Consider the following 16,402-nt stretch of genomic DNA (forward strand, 5'->3'; position numbering starts at 1 on the left):
ATGGCATTCAGCACTTTTGTAGTCATAGACACGTTTATTTATTCCTTGGGGTGTTGGTCAATGTCGGCACCATCCTACACTATTGATTTTTTATACGTTTTCAATTACGGTGACTTTCAATGACTGTATTAGCATGTCTTTAAGTCCAGAAAAAACGAAATGGAAGCTCTGGACATCCAGGATGTGACTCTCAACGTAGAAACATCACATGCGCTATTTGAACGTCTGTACGTCTGGGTGCCGCAAAGGGAGAAATCCCCCCCCCCTCTTTTTTTTACTTGTCTCACTTGTGCAAACAGCCTTCATTCTTTACAATAAGTAAAAATGCTTTTATTTTACAGGTGATGGAATTTGGCGAAATTAGCTTTTTATGCCCGCGAAAACTTCATTGCATCAAAACTGAGGTGCAGAACTACTTCGTCAAATTGAGGGAGGAAATACATGGATTTCAAAAGAAGCCATAAATGCAAACGAAAAAAGTTCATCACATTGTGAACTTCATTACATAGAGGTTCGACTGTACATCGTAATGCAATTGTAAACCATAGGTGCTCTCATCAGATTTCTGCTACAAAAATAACTCTCTATTTCTTTGTCCAGCCTGACAAGTTATAACTGCCATAGTGCTCCGTTATTCGAACAAGGCATAAAAGCAAAAAAGGCTGACCACAGCAGTACAAGCAGTGCAGCTGATCAATTTAAGACCACCTGGGCTTTTTTATTGTACACCTAAATGTACACAAGCGTTTTTTGGATTTCACCCCCACTAGAACATGAACGCCGCAGCTGGGAATCAAGCCCTCAACCACATGCTCAGCAGCAGCGTAAATCATGTAACAATATTTAACTTCTGGTCTCCTGTGGCATCATTCAGCCCAAATACTATGAACAGACTAACAAAGCGAACTGCTGCAGTCACAACACTCAGTTCAGTGATTGAGAACAATGTGACTGGGTGGTGAAATGATGACAATATGCCTGAGAAAGCAAACAGCCTCACATACTGGTCGCTGGTTTCACAACTGTGTCTGACTGGATAATGCCGGAAGACTTCTTGAAGTCTGACCCAAAACCTGACCCTGGCAGCAGCCAGTGAGAGATCAGATGCTGCCAAAATCAGCACCCGCCATTACACTTCTTCTTTCTCGTTCACTACTCAAGCACATAACGGCCAGCACTTCCTCTTCTTTGCTTGCTCGAAATTTTCTTTCTTCTCAAATCTGACAGCACTTATTTAGCTATTAATCACACACTCACATGCACATATTAACAAAAAAAAAAGAACCGTCAAGCTTTTAAATTTATGGTGGTGATACATGTAGCGAAGATGACAACAAAGTATGGAATGCTACCCTATTCTGTGGAGATGTTAAGATGATTGCTATTCTTTCTTTGTCGGCATTTCTCAAGCTTAAGGCAGGGCATATTAAAAGCACTGTTTTGACAATGTGATGTTAGGAATTTCTTCGCAGACACACAGATTTTAAAGAAGGGCACTCTTTAATAGATAAATGAATGAAAAAAAGAGTTCAAGACAATGTGACTACTGCCTTCCTTCATGGCCACGACCTCAACTCCTCTAAGTTGCCAGCGTTCGCTTCCGATTCCGCTAACACTCGGCCATTCTGACAGCGAAATGTCCTCAGTTTATACGGTATAGTCCCGAAGATACAAAGGTCTTTTGGACACACGCGTGCTACGTCTCGGCACGCTGTCTTCCACGTCGGTGCTTTATTGGTCGGGCAGTTCTTGGCATCTTCCACCCCATCTCTTCAGTTGGCTGATGTGGGCAGAAGCCGAGTAGACCCTTTTCTTTCCGTTCATCTCGGTCACTCTATAGGTGTCTGCTGGGAGTATCTCAATCACAGTCAGTGGACCTCTGAACTACTTCTGGATTTTTGTTGGGGCGCCGGTGTGCTCTGGAACGCAGCGCATGAGCACTATGTCTCCAATGCTCAGCATGTCCTCTGTGAAGTGATGCTTGTCGAAGTGCTGCTTCAACTTTTTTTGCTGGCTCACTATTCCCTTTTGAGCCATCTCTTGAAGTTCCTCCGAACATACCCACTCGTTATTCTCCGTGCTTAGCCATCTGAGGACACCATTCTGCATCCTTGGTTGATATCCACGCAGAAGCCTGAAAGGGCTACTGCTGAGGACACTATCCTGCATCCTTGGTTGATATCCACGCAGAAGCCTGAAAGGGCTAGTGCCTGTTGAGGCATTGTATGCAGTGTTTAGGTAGCTCTCAAACTCCTTGATGTTCTGATCTCAGTCCTTGCGAGTAGGGTTTTTGATTGTAGCCGTAATACAGGGTACCAGAGTTCGATTCACATGCTCCACCTGACTGTTAGCCCTTGGATGGTGAGAAGGGTTCAGTGTGTGAGCCACACCATTTTCCTGACAGAAGGCTTCGAAGCCGTGGAACGTGAAACAGGAACCACGGTCTGAGATTAAGCATTCCGGTAGTCCAGACTTGGTTATAAAACTCTGCATGCACCGTAGTACATTTCTCGCTGAGGTGTCTCACACGGGGTAGAGACATACAAACTTGGTCAGATTGTCCACCAACACCAAGATCCACTGTTTTTTCTTGGAACTTTTCACAAACGGACCAACATGGTCCACGTGTACAACATGAAATGGTCTCTTCCCAGGTGGTATCGGGTGCAGAAGTCCAGGTTTCTTCCCTCCTGGAATTTTTGTGAGCAGACACTCGAAACACCTATGGATGTTCTGGTCCATATAGCGCTTCATCCGAGGAAACCAATAAAGTTCCTTGATTTTTGTCACTGTTCGGTCTGTACTAAAATGTCCCTGTAAGTTGTGAAACTTGACACGCAGTGTTTTACGCATGCTCTTAGGCACCACGAAAAGAAGTCATCCGTCTTCTACCATGTAAAACAGCCTTCCATCCTTCGGTCATAAGTTTTGGACCTTGACACTTTCTTCCTTGGTTCTTTCCTTGATTGGCTTCTCGAGAATTCGTGCAAGGTTAGCCAAGTCCGCATCAGATCACTGGATGACTACAACTTGGTCCTCTAAACTTAAGGCAAGGCACACTTCGATCCTTGTCTCGACAACCTCATAGAGCGCTTCCTGCGGCGCTCCCATGAGTTCACGACTCAAATAGTCCACATGTGCCATTTTCTCACCTGTTCGGTGCTTCACCTCGAAGATGTATTCCTGAAGTAGTCTAACCACCTTGCTGTCTGTTGTTTAAGAGTCTTGTGCGTATTCAGATACACAATTGCTTGGCAATCTCTTACCAGCGTGAACGGAATGCCTAGGAGAAATGGACGAAGTGTTTCCATACTCCAGACTATTGCCATCAGCTCCAGTTTTCCCGCATGGTAATTCTTCTCAACCTCAGTGGTGCGTTTACTGACAAAAACACCAAGTGCCAGCGTCCTGACTCATCTTGTTGAAGGATCATTCCCGTAAGTGCATGTTTGTTTGCGTCCGTGTGGAGTTCTGTTGGAGCCGAAGGGTCATACAACTTCAGAACCGGAGGCTCTGTCAGTTCTCTTTGGACCTGGTCGAAAGCTTCCTGTTGCTCCACTCCCCATATAAACTTTCTGTCTTTCTTGGTAAGAGAAGTAAGTGGTTCTGCCTTCAGGGCAGAGTGGGGAATGAACCATCTGAAAAATCCTGTCAGGCCCAGAAATCTCTCGACACTGTGAACATCAGTTGGTGTGCCAGCGTCCAATATAGCTTGTTGCAGGTAGCCTTTCACAATTTTGAAAACTTCAGTGGTTGAGTTCGTCACTTCCAAACACACTTGGATAGCTTCAGGGTTAAGACCAGCAGCTCGCAGAGCATCCAGTACTTGCTTGCTTGAGCCGAACAAGCAAGCTTTCCCAGTCCTTGGCTGGAATCAGCAAGTCGTCTATGTAACACAATATTACAGTGTTACACAGAGATCCGAGGACCTTGTTCATTAGATGTTGAGATACAGCAGGACAGTTTCTAAACCCGAACGCCAAACGTTGAAACCTCCCGGTCTCTTCAGGAGTGATGAATGCAGTCGTGGCTTTCGATTCCTCACTCAGTGGAAGTTGAAGGTAACCGTTTGCACAGTCTAACACACAGTACATTCGTGCTCCGGACAGTCGTTGCAGCTGGTCATCAATGTTTGGCAAGGGAAAGTGTTCTGGCACCGTCTGGCTATTTATCCGTCTATAATCTGTGACTAGACGATTTTCTCCATTTTTCTTTTTCACGAGTAGCACTGGACTACAGTATGGCGAGGATGTTTCGGTTACTATGCCAGTCGCTTTCCACTCTTTAACAATTTCTTGGATTGCTTCTCTTTCCTCTGCCTTAGTCGTGTACAATTTGCAGCTGACTGGACTGCTTCCGGAATACTCTGTGATAGTCACCTCCAGTTGGTTACAACACCCTAACTCTGACAAATTTAGTGCAAAGTAGTCCCTGTATTCATTCAGCATCTTCAGCAGTGCATCCACTTGTTCTTCATTGACGTCTTTCCCGACATTCAGCATGCTACGATCAATGGGCTTCGGCTGAGGCACAGGTCTCAAGGGGGTTAACTCTTCGCTCCCTGGAAGCAGTTCAGCGTGAGCCAATGAGCCAACAAACTTCCCTTCATCAGCTGTTGGTCTTCATCCTTGTCATTCAACATGGGTATTTCAACCCTTCCATCTTTGATGTGAAGTAACATTCCCTTACCAGGCCTACTAGGTAAGATCAGATTTCCTTCACTCTTACGGTCTCCACTGTCACCCAACACACAGTTATTTTGGGCAGTACAATGGTTTCCTTGACACGAAGTGGTTCCTTGGAAGGCTTCATCTGGGCAAGGTCAATGTTACAAAATGGAAGAGCATCTCGGTAGCCAATCCTGAGTTCATCTCCTAAGCGTAGGTATGCAATGTGATCTTGTTCCGTCTAGGTTCTACCAACCAGCATGTCCATGGGCAAGGCACTGTTGTTGACGACGATCACCTTGACCTTGCGGCATACCACGTCATCGATTTCTATGTCCACCTCCGAGGTTCCAATAAACCGAACTGTAGATGTGCCACTGTTCCCAAACCCATACAAGTCTTTGGCCCTGCACACAACCTGTAGGATGCACTTTTCAGCCGCTTGATGACGCAATATACAGTCTGAACTTCTCGGGTCAATCATCACCGAGAGCTGGTGAGTTCCATCGATGGTCGCAGTTTTGAGGAATTTTGATAGACCACTGTCGCTTGTTGGATTTTCATTCATCACGAAGTTACCAACAGGGTTTGTTTTTGGACAGTCTCTTGCTATGTGCCCATACTTGCCGCAACTGTAGCATTTTCGCACTGCTTGATCACGCTTGGGCGGCTCTGGCGTTTTCTTCGGTGGTCCATCACCACTTGCTTGGTATGCGACACATGCATTTGTGATCACTTGCTCAGGTGGACGCACGGCAGTCCAAGATCTTGAGGTTGGAAGCTTGGCATGAGGTGTCGTGGCACCTGGATCACCACTTTGTGGCTTGGCCCCTGGTGACTTCTGCATTCTTGCTTCGCTTCTTTGCTCCAGTCTTTGCAAGTCTGCCGACAATTCATCCTCATCCTTGTGTTCCTTCGCCGTCATGGAGATGAATGCGTCTCTAAACTGCAGCCCCACCAAAACTTGCTCCTTGGTATCTTGCATACCGAGGCCCAATCCCTTGCATAACAGGGTCTTTTCAAGGAAGTATGCCGTGATGGACTCTGGATTCTCATCTGGATTCTTTCCTGCATTTGCTTCCACTTTCCGGCCGTGCTTGTCTGGCCCACAAATGTCTTTTTGAAGGCAATCTTGAAGTCCTCCCACATAATGAGGTCACCAATATGGGCCTGAAGCCAAAATCGAGCAGGTCCCTTCATGTGAAGCCTGGCGTTTTCTAGTCTGAAGCTGTCCAGCCAGCTGTGCAGGACCGCCATGGAATCAATACTCTTCAGCCACGTCCTGGCTTCGTGGGACGAGCCCTCGCCATCGAAATCGTGGATAGCTTTATTCAGGTCCAGCATAACGTGCAACGCTTCAGGTTTCCTCTCGAGGAGCTCCAGTAACTGCCGGTTTTGCTCCAGCAGAGCTTGCATCATTTGGTTTTCGTGAGTTCCACCGCCGTCTGCCATCTTCTGGGTCGTGTAGGCGTCTCCCTAGACGTACGCACACTTTATCGCCTCTAGCTTAGCGTCTAGGCTTACGACGTCACCGAGAGCGTCCGCACACACGTTTCTGAGGCGGCAGGAAGACTCATGTTTTCGATGTCGGTACCTTACGAACACGGTACCATTGCGTCTCATAGACGTCACACAGAGTGTCCGCACACACGATTCCAAGGCAACACAGAGGTCCCTTTTACGGTCAGTACCTCACGAAGACGACACCAACGCAGCGTCCGTTGAAAAGTCAGCGAGAATCACCGTCGACGCAATCCCACGACATCGGCTTCCAGGATCGCTTCACCACAAAGGTTTCGGTGTATCCCACTTTTGATATGTAAGGAATTTCTTCGCAGACAAACAGATTTTAAAGAAGGGCGCTCTTTAATAGATAAATAAAAGAAAAGAGTTCAAGACTGCGTGATGACTGCCTTCCTTCGCGGCCGCCATCTCCCTTGCTCTATGTTGCCAGCCTTTGCTTCAGACTCCGCTAACAAAGGATTGAAGTTTTGAATGCCTAACGTTCTTTCTCCAAAAGCCTCCACTCTTGGACGCTGTCATAGGAATGCATGGTCAGATGTTGAGGAATTTCTACTTGCTGCTTGTTTCAAGGTGCTTTGCCTGGTAACTTCTTAGTACAGTCGAACCTTGATATATCGAACAGCGCGGTGATTGCGAAATAGTTCACTATAGCCAGAATTCGATAGATAAAATAACATTAAAAATGTATAAAGAATTTGTGCAAATCAATCAATGAACCAATCCTGGCACAGTATGTGCTCACTTGAAGCTTCACACAAAGTATTTATTTCTTTGGCTGAAAGCACTGCAGCAACGTAGCCTACTTCTTACTGGCAGCCACATGCTTAAACACGGAGCCCTCAACATAGTCTAAACGATCTACAAGCGATAGGTCGGTGACTTCTATTGCGCTGCAGTAGCAGCATAGAAGGGCCAGAGCAGCTATAGCCTCAGATGAAGTCGTGAGCGGGGCAACATCAGCACTTGTGGGATCGACCTCGGCAGCATCTCCACTTTCCCCCAACTTCCACTGCGACCTCCACATCCTTCAATTCAACCATTTTGAAACACTGTCAATAACAAAGTATCAAGTGGCGCCTGCCGTGGGGTCTATGACTGAGCCCAGTGAATGCGCGCTGTCGTGCATCTTCGTGGAAGCAAGCCACCATTCCTCACGAGGCATGGCAGGTCCACAGCGCGGCACCACAAGGAGGAGTCAGTGCGGCAAATGCAATGCCAGCCGTTGACGTTACCGAACTCGTCAAGCCACCGCTTGCGTACGTCGGTACGTTCAATTGGCGCCTTCGGCGGAATCGATGTGTGCTCCCTAATGCGAAATTTGAGAGCAGCTCTATACATGTTTTCGTTTTGCGATATATTGGCTGGCGCAGACAATCTGTATCGTGTGGCACGTTGCAAATGGAGCCAAGTGTGGCACGACTGCTTCACTGATCAGGAGGTAGCGAGAGGCAGTGCATGGGCGACGCGTGGGCGCCATTCACAGCAGCCGCTGCAGACAGACCTCCGCTCATGCAGCGCTTTGTTTCCATGCAGACAATGCGCGCTACTCCGATGCCATCTCGTAGCCATCATCACCACAAAGCCTGTTTTGCACGGCACTAGGCTTTTCTCACGCTTTCACCATACCCCCCTCCTCTGCTTTCCCCCTCATGCTCTCTTCACTATCGTTGACTTTCATCCCTCTGCTGTGCTCCACATTCACTTCCATCCTTCACTGTGCTCATTCGTTCTGTTATGAGAGACAATGCAATGGCTTGCCTCGGGAATGGGTGCCCAAGAGCTGAGCTCTAAAGCACATGTACTCACTATAGTTGATAGAATACGGTGTCAAGTTGCTCCATTTTTAGCACTTTGTGGCTTCCTCTCTCGAATTACCCCTGCCAATCACTGAAACTTACTTATGTGCACTGAAACTGAATTTTACTGGTTGGTCTGGATTGATTAATTCCCTTCAGTAGATAGAATGATGAAACTGCAGCCTCAGTTTGACAGAGGAACAGGGGAAAGAAAACACAAGGACACACACACTCCATATCTGGCAGTCCACTCCAGGCAAACGCAAAAGAGGAGCACCACTTCAGCACATGCACTGTTGCTGGGGGGCAACAATATTTTTACTTCATGATGGATCGCGTTCTCTTCCTCTGCCATCAAGGTACAGATTCAACAGGAAATTCTAAGCTGGGTCGCGTTTTGCTGGTGGCTCATGACACAACTTTGGGTGCAATCCAGTGCATATTCAGATGGGAACAGGCTCAGCTATGTACACATACAAAGTGAAGGCACATTTGGCAACAGTAACCAAACGGCTCAGGAACGAATTGAAGCCCATAGAGTAAAAAATTGAAAGAGAACTGTGTCAGCGCGCCATCTTTTTTGCTTTTCGATGAGGAAATGGTGCACCTGTCTACAAACCTACGGCTACAGCATGCATTCACCGTTGTGTGCTACAGCGCCTAGCCTCTTTTCATGTGATCATGTTTTTATGCCTTAGACAAAGCGTTCCAGCGTAATTGGAGGTTTGTCGCAAAAATAAATCAGTTCTCAGCCGGCGCAATGTGTCGCTGTATATGTGCCTTCAGCTTTGTTTGCTCCCTTAGCGCTGTTCCCGCCTGGGTATGGATAAACAACTAGCCGATTCTTTCATGTTAACAGTGAGGAGTACTGTTTCTTTCTCTAGCGAATTAGCATCTAGGAAATACCGTATTTACTTGAATCTAGGTCGGCCCTGATTCCAAGCTGACCCAAAAATGTCTGAAGCAAAAAAAAAAAAAACAGAAATACCTCGAAAGACCCACTAAAAAGACGCCGGACTCGGATCTTGTTGATTTGAAAATAAAAGTTTACTTTCTCTCTCTCGAATGTAGGCCAAACAAAAAAAAGTGAGGACAGCGTTCACAAAATGATAACAGTATTTATTTAACATGAACATGCCGAGCTCACTCTACGTTGTCACCATCACTAGCCTCGTCCCTACAGACCACACGTACGCTTGCGGTCACATGCAAGCTCGCATCTGTGTGCCCATGCATGCGCGGACAGTGCAGCATTGCATACGTCGAAACGTGGCGCGATCTTGGTGAACAGCTTCCCTCTGTTATTGCACGCTTATCTTCATTGTCGCTGTCATCTCCTCTTTACGGTACGCGCAAAGGCGCCTTTCATTGCCCCTTCCAACGACGGACGTTTTTCTCATCAATGCTGAAGTCCCGCCTGGCCTACTATGCCTTTGTGGCTAGCTCAACTTTTCTTTTGAAAGTGGCACTATAGTGGCATCATCTGTTTGGTGCATTACGATAACGCCACAACGCATGCCAAACCACAGAATAGAGAGTTTTAGGTTAGGGGATGCAAGCGGCTTGCGTACGCAAGAACTAGGGACCACAGTATTGCGCACGTGCAGCCCCTGCGTCTGGGTCTACACATGTGCAGTGCCGTCACACCTAGTTCTTGCATACGCGAGCCGCTTGCATCCTCTGACCTAAACCCTCTAACAAAGAACCAGCCCCGATACAACGCAGGTTAATGCACAGGCCAAAGTGACATCACTCATGTACTTCAGTTGGCCACTGGCTCAGTTAGTAGGGGCTGCGATACTGACTTTTCTAGATGGTGCGAGCTATGCACCAGATTTATCACTTTCACTTGCAAACTGGCACGTTTTTTAAATCCTCGAACCTAAGCCGACCCTAGAGTTTCGTATGCGATTATTTGAAAGAAACTATCAGCCTAGATTCGAATAAATACAGTGTGAGCACTCGGTCGAGGATTCAGGCAGTCCCTCTGAAACGACGATAGGAATTTGCCTTAAAGATGTCTTGAACCACCCTAGTGACCGGGCTTCCTGATTCGCCACCCGTATTTCGTTCTTGCGCTTTTTCTGGCTCACCAAAAGTCTTATCGTAGTAAGAGTGGTGTTTTTGGTGTTGTAGAAAGGTAATTTACTGATGCAGAAGAAATTATTTTTCTCTTTAGTGTCCCTTTAAGGTCAGAATACACGTATGCTTGCCAGTGTGACTCCCACCTGGCCGCTCCTGGTTAGACGCCTTGGCTGACTTGGCTTCGTACTGAGCTATTCATAGCTCTACGAAATGTGCAACTTGAATGTGGCTACTAACCTCTGGTCAAGCTGATGCAGGACAAAGCCGGTCCACGCCGTGTCGCACAGCCAGACAGGAGCATGAGTGCACACTCAAGCCCTGTCGCGCACAAAGCAAATGCTGCGTATACGCACTACAGTTGTATGTAGACACAGCCTGTTACATAGTGTAGATACCGCGGCTGCTGCGGGGTGCTGTGACGAGTCCACCGACTGACTGACCGCACTGTGGCTCGCTAAGGGCAGTCATGTTTGGCACGACGTAGGTGTCAAAATCGTAAGTAACGGCATCTACGTGAACATCCAATATCACATTTGAACTGCACGCCAGTGACATTCAGTAGGCAGAGCGCTGTGGGAACACCCTGCTCTGCCGCAGCCTTCGCAGTGCAAGTCATGGAAGGAGGAGTGGAAGCGCCGCGTAGGACGCATTTGATTGCCAATAGCTCCGCTTCTGCAGGACGAATTGAAGTACTTTTTGCGGCAAAGTATTTCTGAAACAGACCATTTTAACTTCAAATGCATTTCTCGACTTCTATAAAAAGTGGTTCAGGGTCCCTTTAAGCCCGACCAGGGTTCGTACAGACTCAAAAGGGGAAAATTCAAGGATATTCAAGGAATTTCAAGGCTCAGTGGGAGTATTTTCAAGGAATCGACACAATGCTACATGCAGCAGTTTTCAATATCAGGTACAAATTTTACTGAACAAAGTCGGAAAAAAAAGCACTTAAAGGAACAGCTTATATTGCACTAAACCAAGATAATGTTACTGAACAAATTCGAAAAAAAATCATATCAAGGAACAGCTTGTACTGCACTAAACCAACATAATATTACTGAAGAAAGTCGAAAAAAGAACATTTCAAGGAACAGCTTGTATTGCACTAAACCAACATAATATTACTGAACAAAGTCGAAGAAAAACATTTCAAGGAACAGATTGTATTGCACTAAACCAACATAATATATGTTCTGTCTTGAAAAACACACTCCAGTGCACTGCACCAATGTCGAACAGCAATCCATTCTGCAAAAGTGCTAATGGCAACTTCAGGGGAGCTCCTGCCGCTTTTCCTGAATCTTCTGGTTGAGGCTACACAGTTCCTCAGTCTTGCTTCGTGCAGCCTTCCTCAGACTATTTGATCTGACCACATACTTCAGATCATTTGCTGCTTCTGCCTTTTCGGCATAGGTATCCGCTGAAGCCTGGAGGTCAGCTATTGTTGCCTCGAGTTTCTTTTTCTTTTTTTTCATTGCGTCAATCTCTTTGTCAATGCAGCGCCTCTTTGATTCCCTTACATCATCACATTGCTTCTTTTTTTCTGCTTCCAGATATGCAGCATACTGCTGCCGGGCAGCTGATATAGCAGTCCTCAGCTCTTTTGTAATAGGGACATTAAGGACGCCCCCTGCCTTGTCCACAGCATCGCACACAATACGTTGCGAAATGTACGACAGGTCCTTCAGGTTTTCTACAGCAACCTGGCGGTTCACGCTAAACCCTCGCTCCACAGTGGCCTGTCTGTGGCTGAGCACGAGCAAAAGTTTGACAACCTTCCACAGTTCCCCACACGATGAATTAAACTGCATCAGCTCAGTCAAGAACTCGTCCAACCTGTTTACGTTCTTCTCAAACATTCGCAGGTTATGCATCTCTTCCTGCAGGAACTCGGTGTACTCCCCTAGTACAGTGTCTCTTTGGTGCTCAGACATTCTGCCCGCTGTAATGAGGGCATCCAACACTCTTCTGAAGCTGGCCAGGCACTCATCTGGTTTAGTACACATTTGTCGCGGGTCCAGAGAGGACAAATTCCTCACAATTGGGAATCTCAGTGGACTTCTCTCAAGCACCTTCTTTGTCACACTGACCAAGAAGCGTTTGCATTCCATGCGGAACTGGAACACGTCCTTTTGGCTTGCTTTAGTTTTCCGGACAGTCTGTTCAGCGGCATGGCCTACATCCACCTTTTCAAGTGGAGTGTGGTTCTCCGTGCTTTCTATGTCCACCATCAGCAGACCAGTGGCTCCTTTTGCTGAAGACAAGACCGAGCACTTCAGAAACTTCGTCAGTAGCTTCCTGACCACAGTTTCCAAGTCTCTTGCAAGAAAGAACACCATGGGCTGATCCGTTTGGTACTCAGTGAGGAATGGCTTGAGGGTCATGGCCACACCCAGTGCAAATTGAAGCTTTGCTAGCAGTAGGTCATCACTAGCAAACTCACACAAGTTGTGAAATGATCCACACTTTGGGGGGCTTACTTCCTTCTTCCTTGCAGCTGCAATAAACTTCTTAATGTCACACCACAAGAGCAAGGCTCTCTCTATCACAGGCACATTCTCCAACCACCGGTGGGCAACAAAGTTCAGGGGAAAAGTTTCCTGACCGGTAACTGCTGAGAAGTCCTCCCTTCTTGCAGGAGAACCATGGAAAAGCGCGCTCAGACTGGAGAGCAGACAGTCAAGTCCCCACTTACTTGCTGTAACACCCGCCCTGTAGGCGTTGTGCATGGTGTGGAGGCCACAAGTCCCAATGTCCAGACATTGAACTTGGTATGCTTGATGCAGGTGCTCTTGGAAATTCTTGAGTAACTTCAGGTTAACATTGGGACCATCCATTGAAACCTGAAGAATTTTCTCAAGAGGGAAAGGCTCGAGCGCAGTCAGCAGCGTTCCTTGGATGTCTTCGGATGTCGAGTGCCCCATAAACACCGAGGTATAGTACCTCGTTGCCACCTTGTGAGACGAATTCCAAAACCGGATGTGAACATCCAATTGTTTCCGCTGGAGATAGTCGTTCGTGGACTCGTCGAAGAGTACCACGTAGTAATCGCAATCTTTTATATCCCGTTGCAGAGCAGATAAAAAGAAGGGCCTCAGACCATGGCACGTCACATACGCACATTTTTTCTCTCCGCAAGAAAATGCTTTGGCCACGCCACTGTCCGGGAACATACGCTGGAATAGCTGGCCTGCTTCCGACGACAACCGATAGGAGAAATGCGATGTGACAACTTTCAAAGTCCACAGAATCTCTGTGTTCGTCACCAGCTCGTGTGCCTTGCAAGCATCGTCTAGATTTCCCGATTGCGAAGGAGGTGGGACGGCTGACTGTTTCCCCGTACTTGGAACTAAGTACCTTCGCACCGAACTGTTGGCTGAAATCTCCATGACGCCAGCATGCTTAGCACTCTTCATATGGCTCTTTAACGCCGACTCGCCCATGTTGGTGATATCGAAGGTCTTTCCGCAAGGCCTGCATCTTGCACGGTGCTCACTCGTCGTATCTAGTGCAATCCAGTCTTTGTAAGCCTCGTTGTGAAGCCACGCGCCTTGAAATTTGCTTTTCCCAGGCATTTGCTTTGCATTAAGATGTTTCAGCCGCAACAAGTCGAGTGCAGAAGCGACGGCAGAATGCAATGACGTCAACCACCATAACAAAGCGCCAAGATCAGATTGGATTGAATCGGCTCAAGTTGGCTTCAGAGCCGAGTGGCTCCAGTGTGGCTAACCGTCGCGCAATATTGGCTATATTAGCACACACTGATTTTTTACGCCTGAAACGCACATATTGAAACACGGTACTGAAAATACAAATATTTTAACTGCGTTTTTTTTATTAATAGTCATTTGCATGTACTACGGTAGGAATTCAAGGATTTTCAAGGAGCAGCAAAAAGTCCAGGATTTTCAAGGGCCTTGAAAACCAAATATTCAAATTCAAGGGTTTTCAAGGTTTTCAAGGACCTGTGCGCACCCTGCCGACAAAAATGCATCTTTCATCGGATGGTACTGTCGCGGAAGGAATCCACGTGGTGCTGCTTTTCACAACTGTCGGGGTGCACTTTGAACAGAAGTGCAGCAAGTTGGATAAGTGCACTAGTTGGTGACTGCTTCTGTTTAGCATAACAAAAAGACAGAACATAGCAGAATCGGAGAACAAGGTGCTTACTGCAAGCGAAGCAGTTATTGATGAAGCTTCATATATAGACACAAAGTAATTGTGCACGTGTAGCCAAGCATGGGGTAAACCAATATTGACAGTCAAACATGAAGAAACATACATACGTGCTAAGCATTAGGAAGCACAAGGTCTGTCTTTTTGTTGAGCTAAAGAAAAGTACTCATGATGAGCAGAAAGCATTGGCTGAACGCTCACCGGGGATTAGTGAGAGCACTTCGAGGGAGCCCCGCATCCTCGACAGCACCACCAGTGCTGGAAGGCAATCGAGGGCGCTGCTGCGAACTGCACTGACCGCACTGACCCCTAGTGACCGGCTAATTGACTCCAGAAACCTAATTGAGGAGACAAGAAAAAAGAAACAGAAAAGAGAGAAAGAAAGGAACACGGGTGTGTGAGTTCCACATTGCTGTCTTAGAAAATTATTCAGCGATTCATTCTTGGGGTTTAATGTTCTGAAAGAACACTGCGGCATTAACCCTATAAGTGTCGACAAAAATTTTTGAATGTGTTCACAAAATAGCAGTGTTTTTGCACATGTGGATCACAAATTTTTTTCCAGATTCGAAATCTATATGACATGTGGGTAATAAATTCGCCACTTGTGCATAAAAGCACCCAAATTTAACATGAGGAGGCATCGGCGGAAGGTTCCGTCCATCTGACCTTGTTCACTGCCGTGCCGTATCAAAACTATCGTCGCAGTCAGCAACATCAGAGTTACTTGATGTCTCTATAGCCCAGAAAACACTTAACACTATCGATGCTTTCATGCAGAAGCAAACCATCTTTGGAGCTTGGTGACTCAATCGAACAAACGCCACGCTTCCACGACGAGCAAGGCAATACGCAACTGGTGGCCATCATATTTAAAAGTTCTTCTGGACGAACGTAGACGAACAGAATCTGTAAGCCGCCTAGCAGCCGGTCTTTGCATAAAACAGAAAAAAAAATACTAAAGAAAAAGAATAAAAACAAATATGATGCACACTTTCTTTCAGAAAGAATGGATCCAAAAATTGCCTGGCTGCAATCAGACACGAAACCAAAAGCGTGTTTGCGGCATTGGCAACTGCCCACCGTCTGAGCTTTCAAGCGAAGCGTTGCCGCCTTCAGGTGGCGATGGAGCCTGTTTTCGTGAAGATTGCATGGGTTCATTTTGTGCTCGACTTTTGTTTGGAGCAGTATTCCCGGTAAAATACTTCTGGTACCGCATGTGTAGGCACTGGATACATCAGCAAACATGGCCGCCAGCCCTTCTGGTGCTGTACGAAGCTCGCTATCTGTGTACAGTGCAGCGAACGCTGTCAGCTGTATACTTCGACAAGTCTGATGCAGAGTCACATAAAATCTCACGAAAGCAATAGCAGGGCGTGTTCAGATAAGTTTGGCTGGGCAAGTCCAGTGACCACATTCAATTCTGATGAAAAAATTGTTGTTTGTCGTTCGGGTGCCTGGGGCAATGAAGTCAGTCTTACTTTTGCAAGAAAAAAATTTGCCTTAGTGAAAAAAATACAGAAATGCCCAGTCAGTCAAAAGTGCTTTTTGCAAATTTTGCCAAATATGTATTATGGTTAGCTCCCAGAGAAGAACTGTAGCGGCTACAGCTCTAAAAATATTGAGAGATAGACTAAGGGTCAATAGCATTATTTTAACTATTTACCACGAAGTATTGCGGAGTCATGATGTGGAGGGAAAAAAAATATATGTGGAACATTGCACAATATTGTGCAAAGTCCAGATTTTTTTTTTCTCTCTGCCACTGTGAAGCGCACGCTTCTTACATTTTTGTCTGTCTGCTGCCAAAGCAGTGGCTAAAGTGCGAGGCAAATACTTTTTTACTTTTGCCGTGGTCGGCACAAAAAGTGCTCAAGAAGCGCTCAAGTGCTCACTGACAGCTAGTGAGAATTACTCAATTTTCCAAGTTAACATCAGCCAAATACACAATCTTTGAGTGCAACAGCTTACTAGTCTAATGTCTGACCATTCACAATATAATTGTGATGTTCGAACACGTTAAAATAACCCAAGTTGCTATTTAATAAATGCATATGCATATCATTATTCAATATTTGAAGCTAAGTGTTCATACTCGATCTGTATTCAAAAATTTTGGTATTCGCACGCCCCTATATAATTTCAATGATTACACAT

At 46.3% G+C, this 16,402-nt stretch overlaps 2 protein-coding genes and 1 pseudogene across 3 annotated transcripts in view; all 3 read right to left on the reverse strand.

The window, feature by feature from the left end:
- Window positions 1-16,402, reverse strand: part of LOC139049495 (FAS-associated factor 1-like) — a 59,124-nt gene that overhangs the window by 14,205 nt on the left and 28,517 nt on the right. For both annotated transcript variants that reach the window (XM_070525008.1, XM_070525009.1), the window contains exon 13: window positions 14,447-14,583. In XM_070525008.1, coding sequence (XP_070381109.1) covers window positions 14,447-14,583 — 137 coding nt within the window. The remainder of the gene's footprint in view (window positions 1-14,446; window positions 14,584-16,402) is intronic.
- LOC139049786 (uncharacterized) lies at window positions 1,648-6,119 on the reverse strand (annotated as a pseudogene).
- Window positions 11,097-14,041, reverse strand: LOC139049918 (uncharacterized). Its single transcript, XM_070525794.1, has one exon. It carries the CDS (start codon window positions 13,642-13,644, stop codon window positions 11,341-11,343), a length of 2,304 nt encoding a protein of 767 aa, XP_070381895.1. The 5' UTR covers window positions 13,645-14,041; the 3' UTR covers window positions 11,097-11,340.

This window comes from Dermacentor albipictus, chromosome 9, assembly GCF_038994185.2.
Source record: "Dermacentor albipictus isolate Rhodes 1998 colony chromosome 9, USDA_Dalb.pri_finalv2, whole genome shotgun sequence".
Lineage (NCBI taxonomy): Eukaryota > Metazoa > Arthropoda > Arachnida > Ixodida > Ixodidae > Dermacentor > Dermacentor albipictus.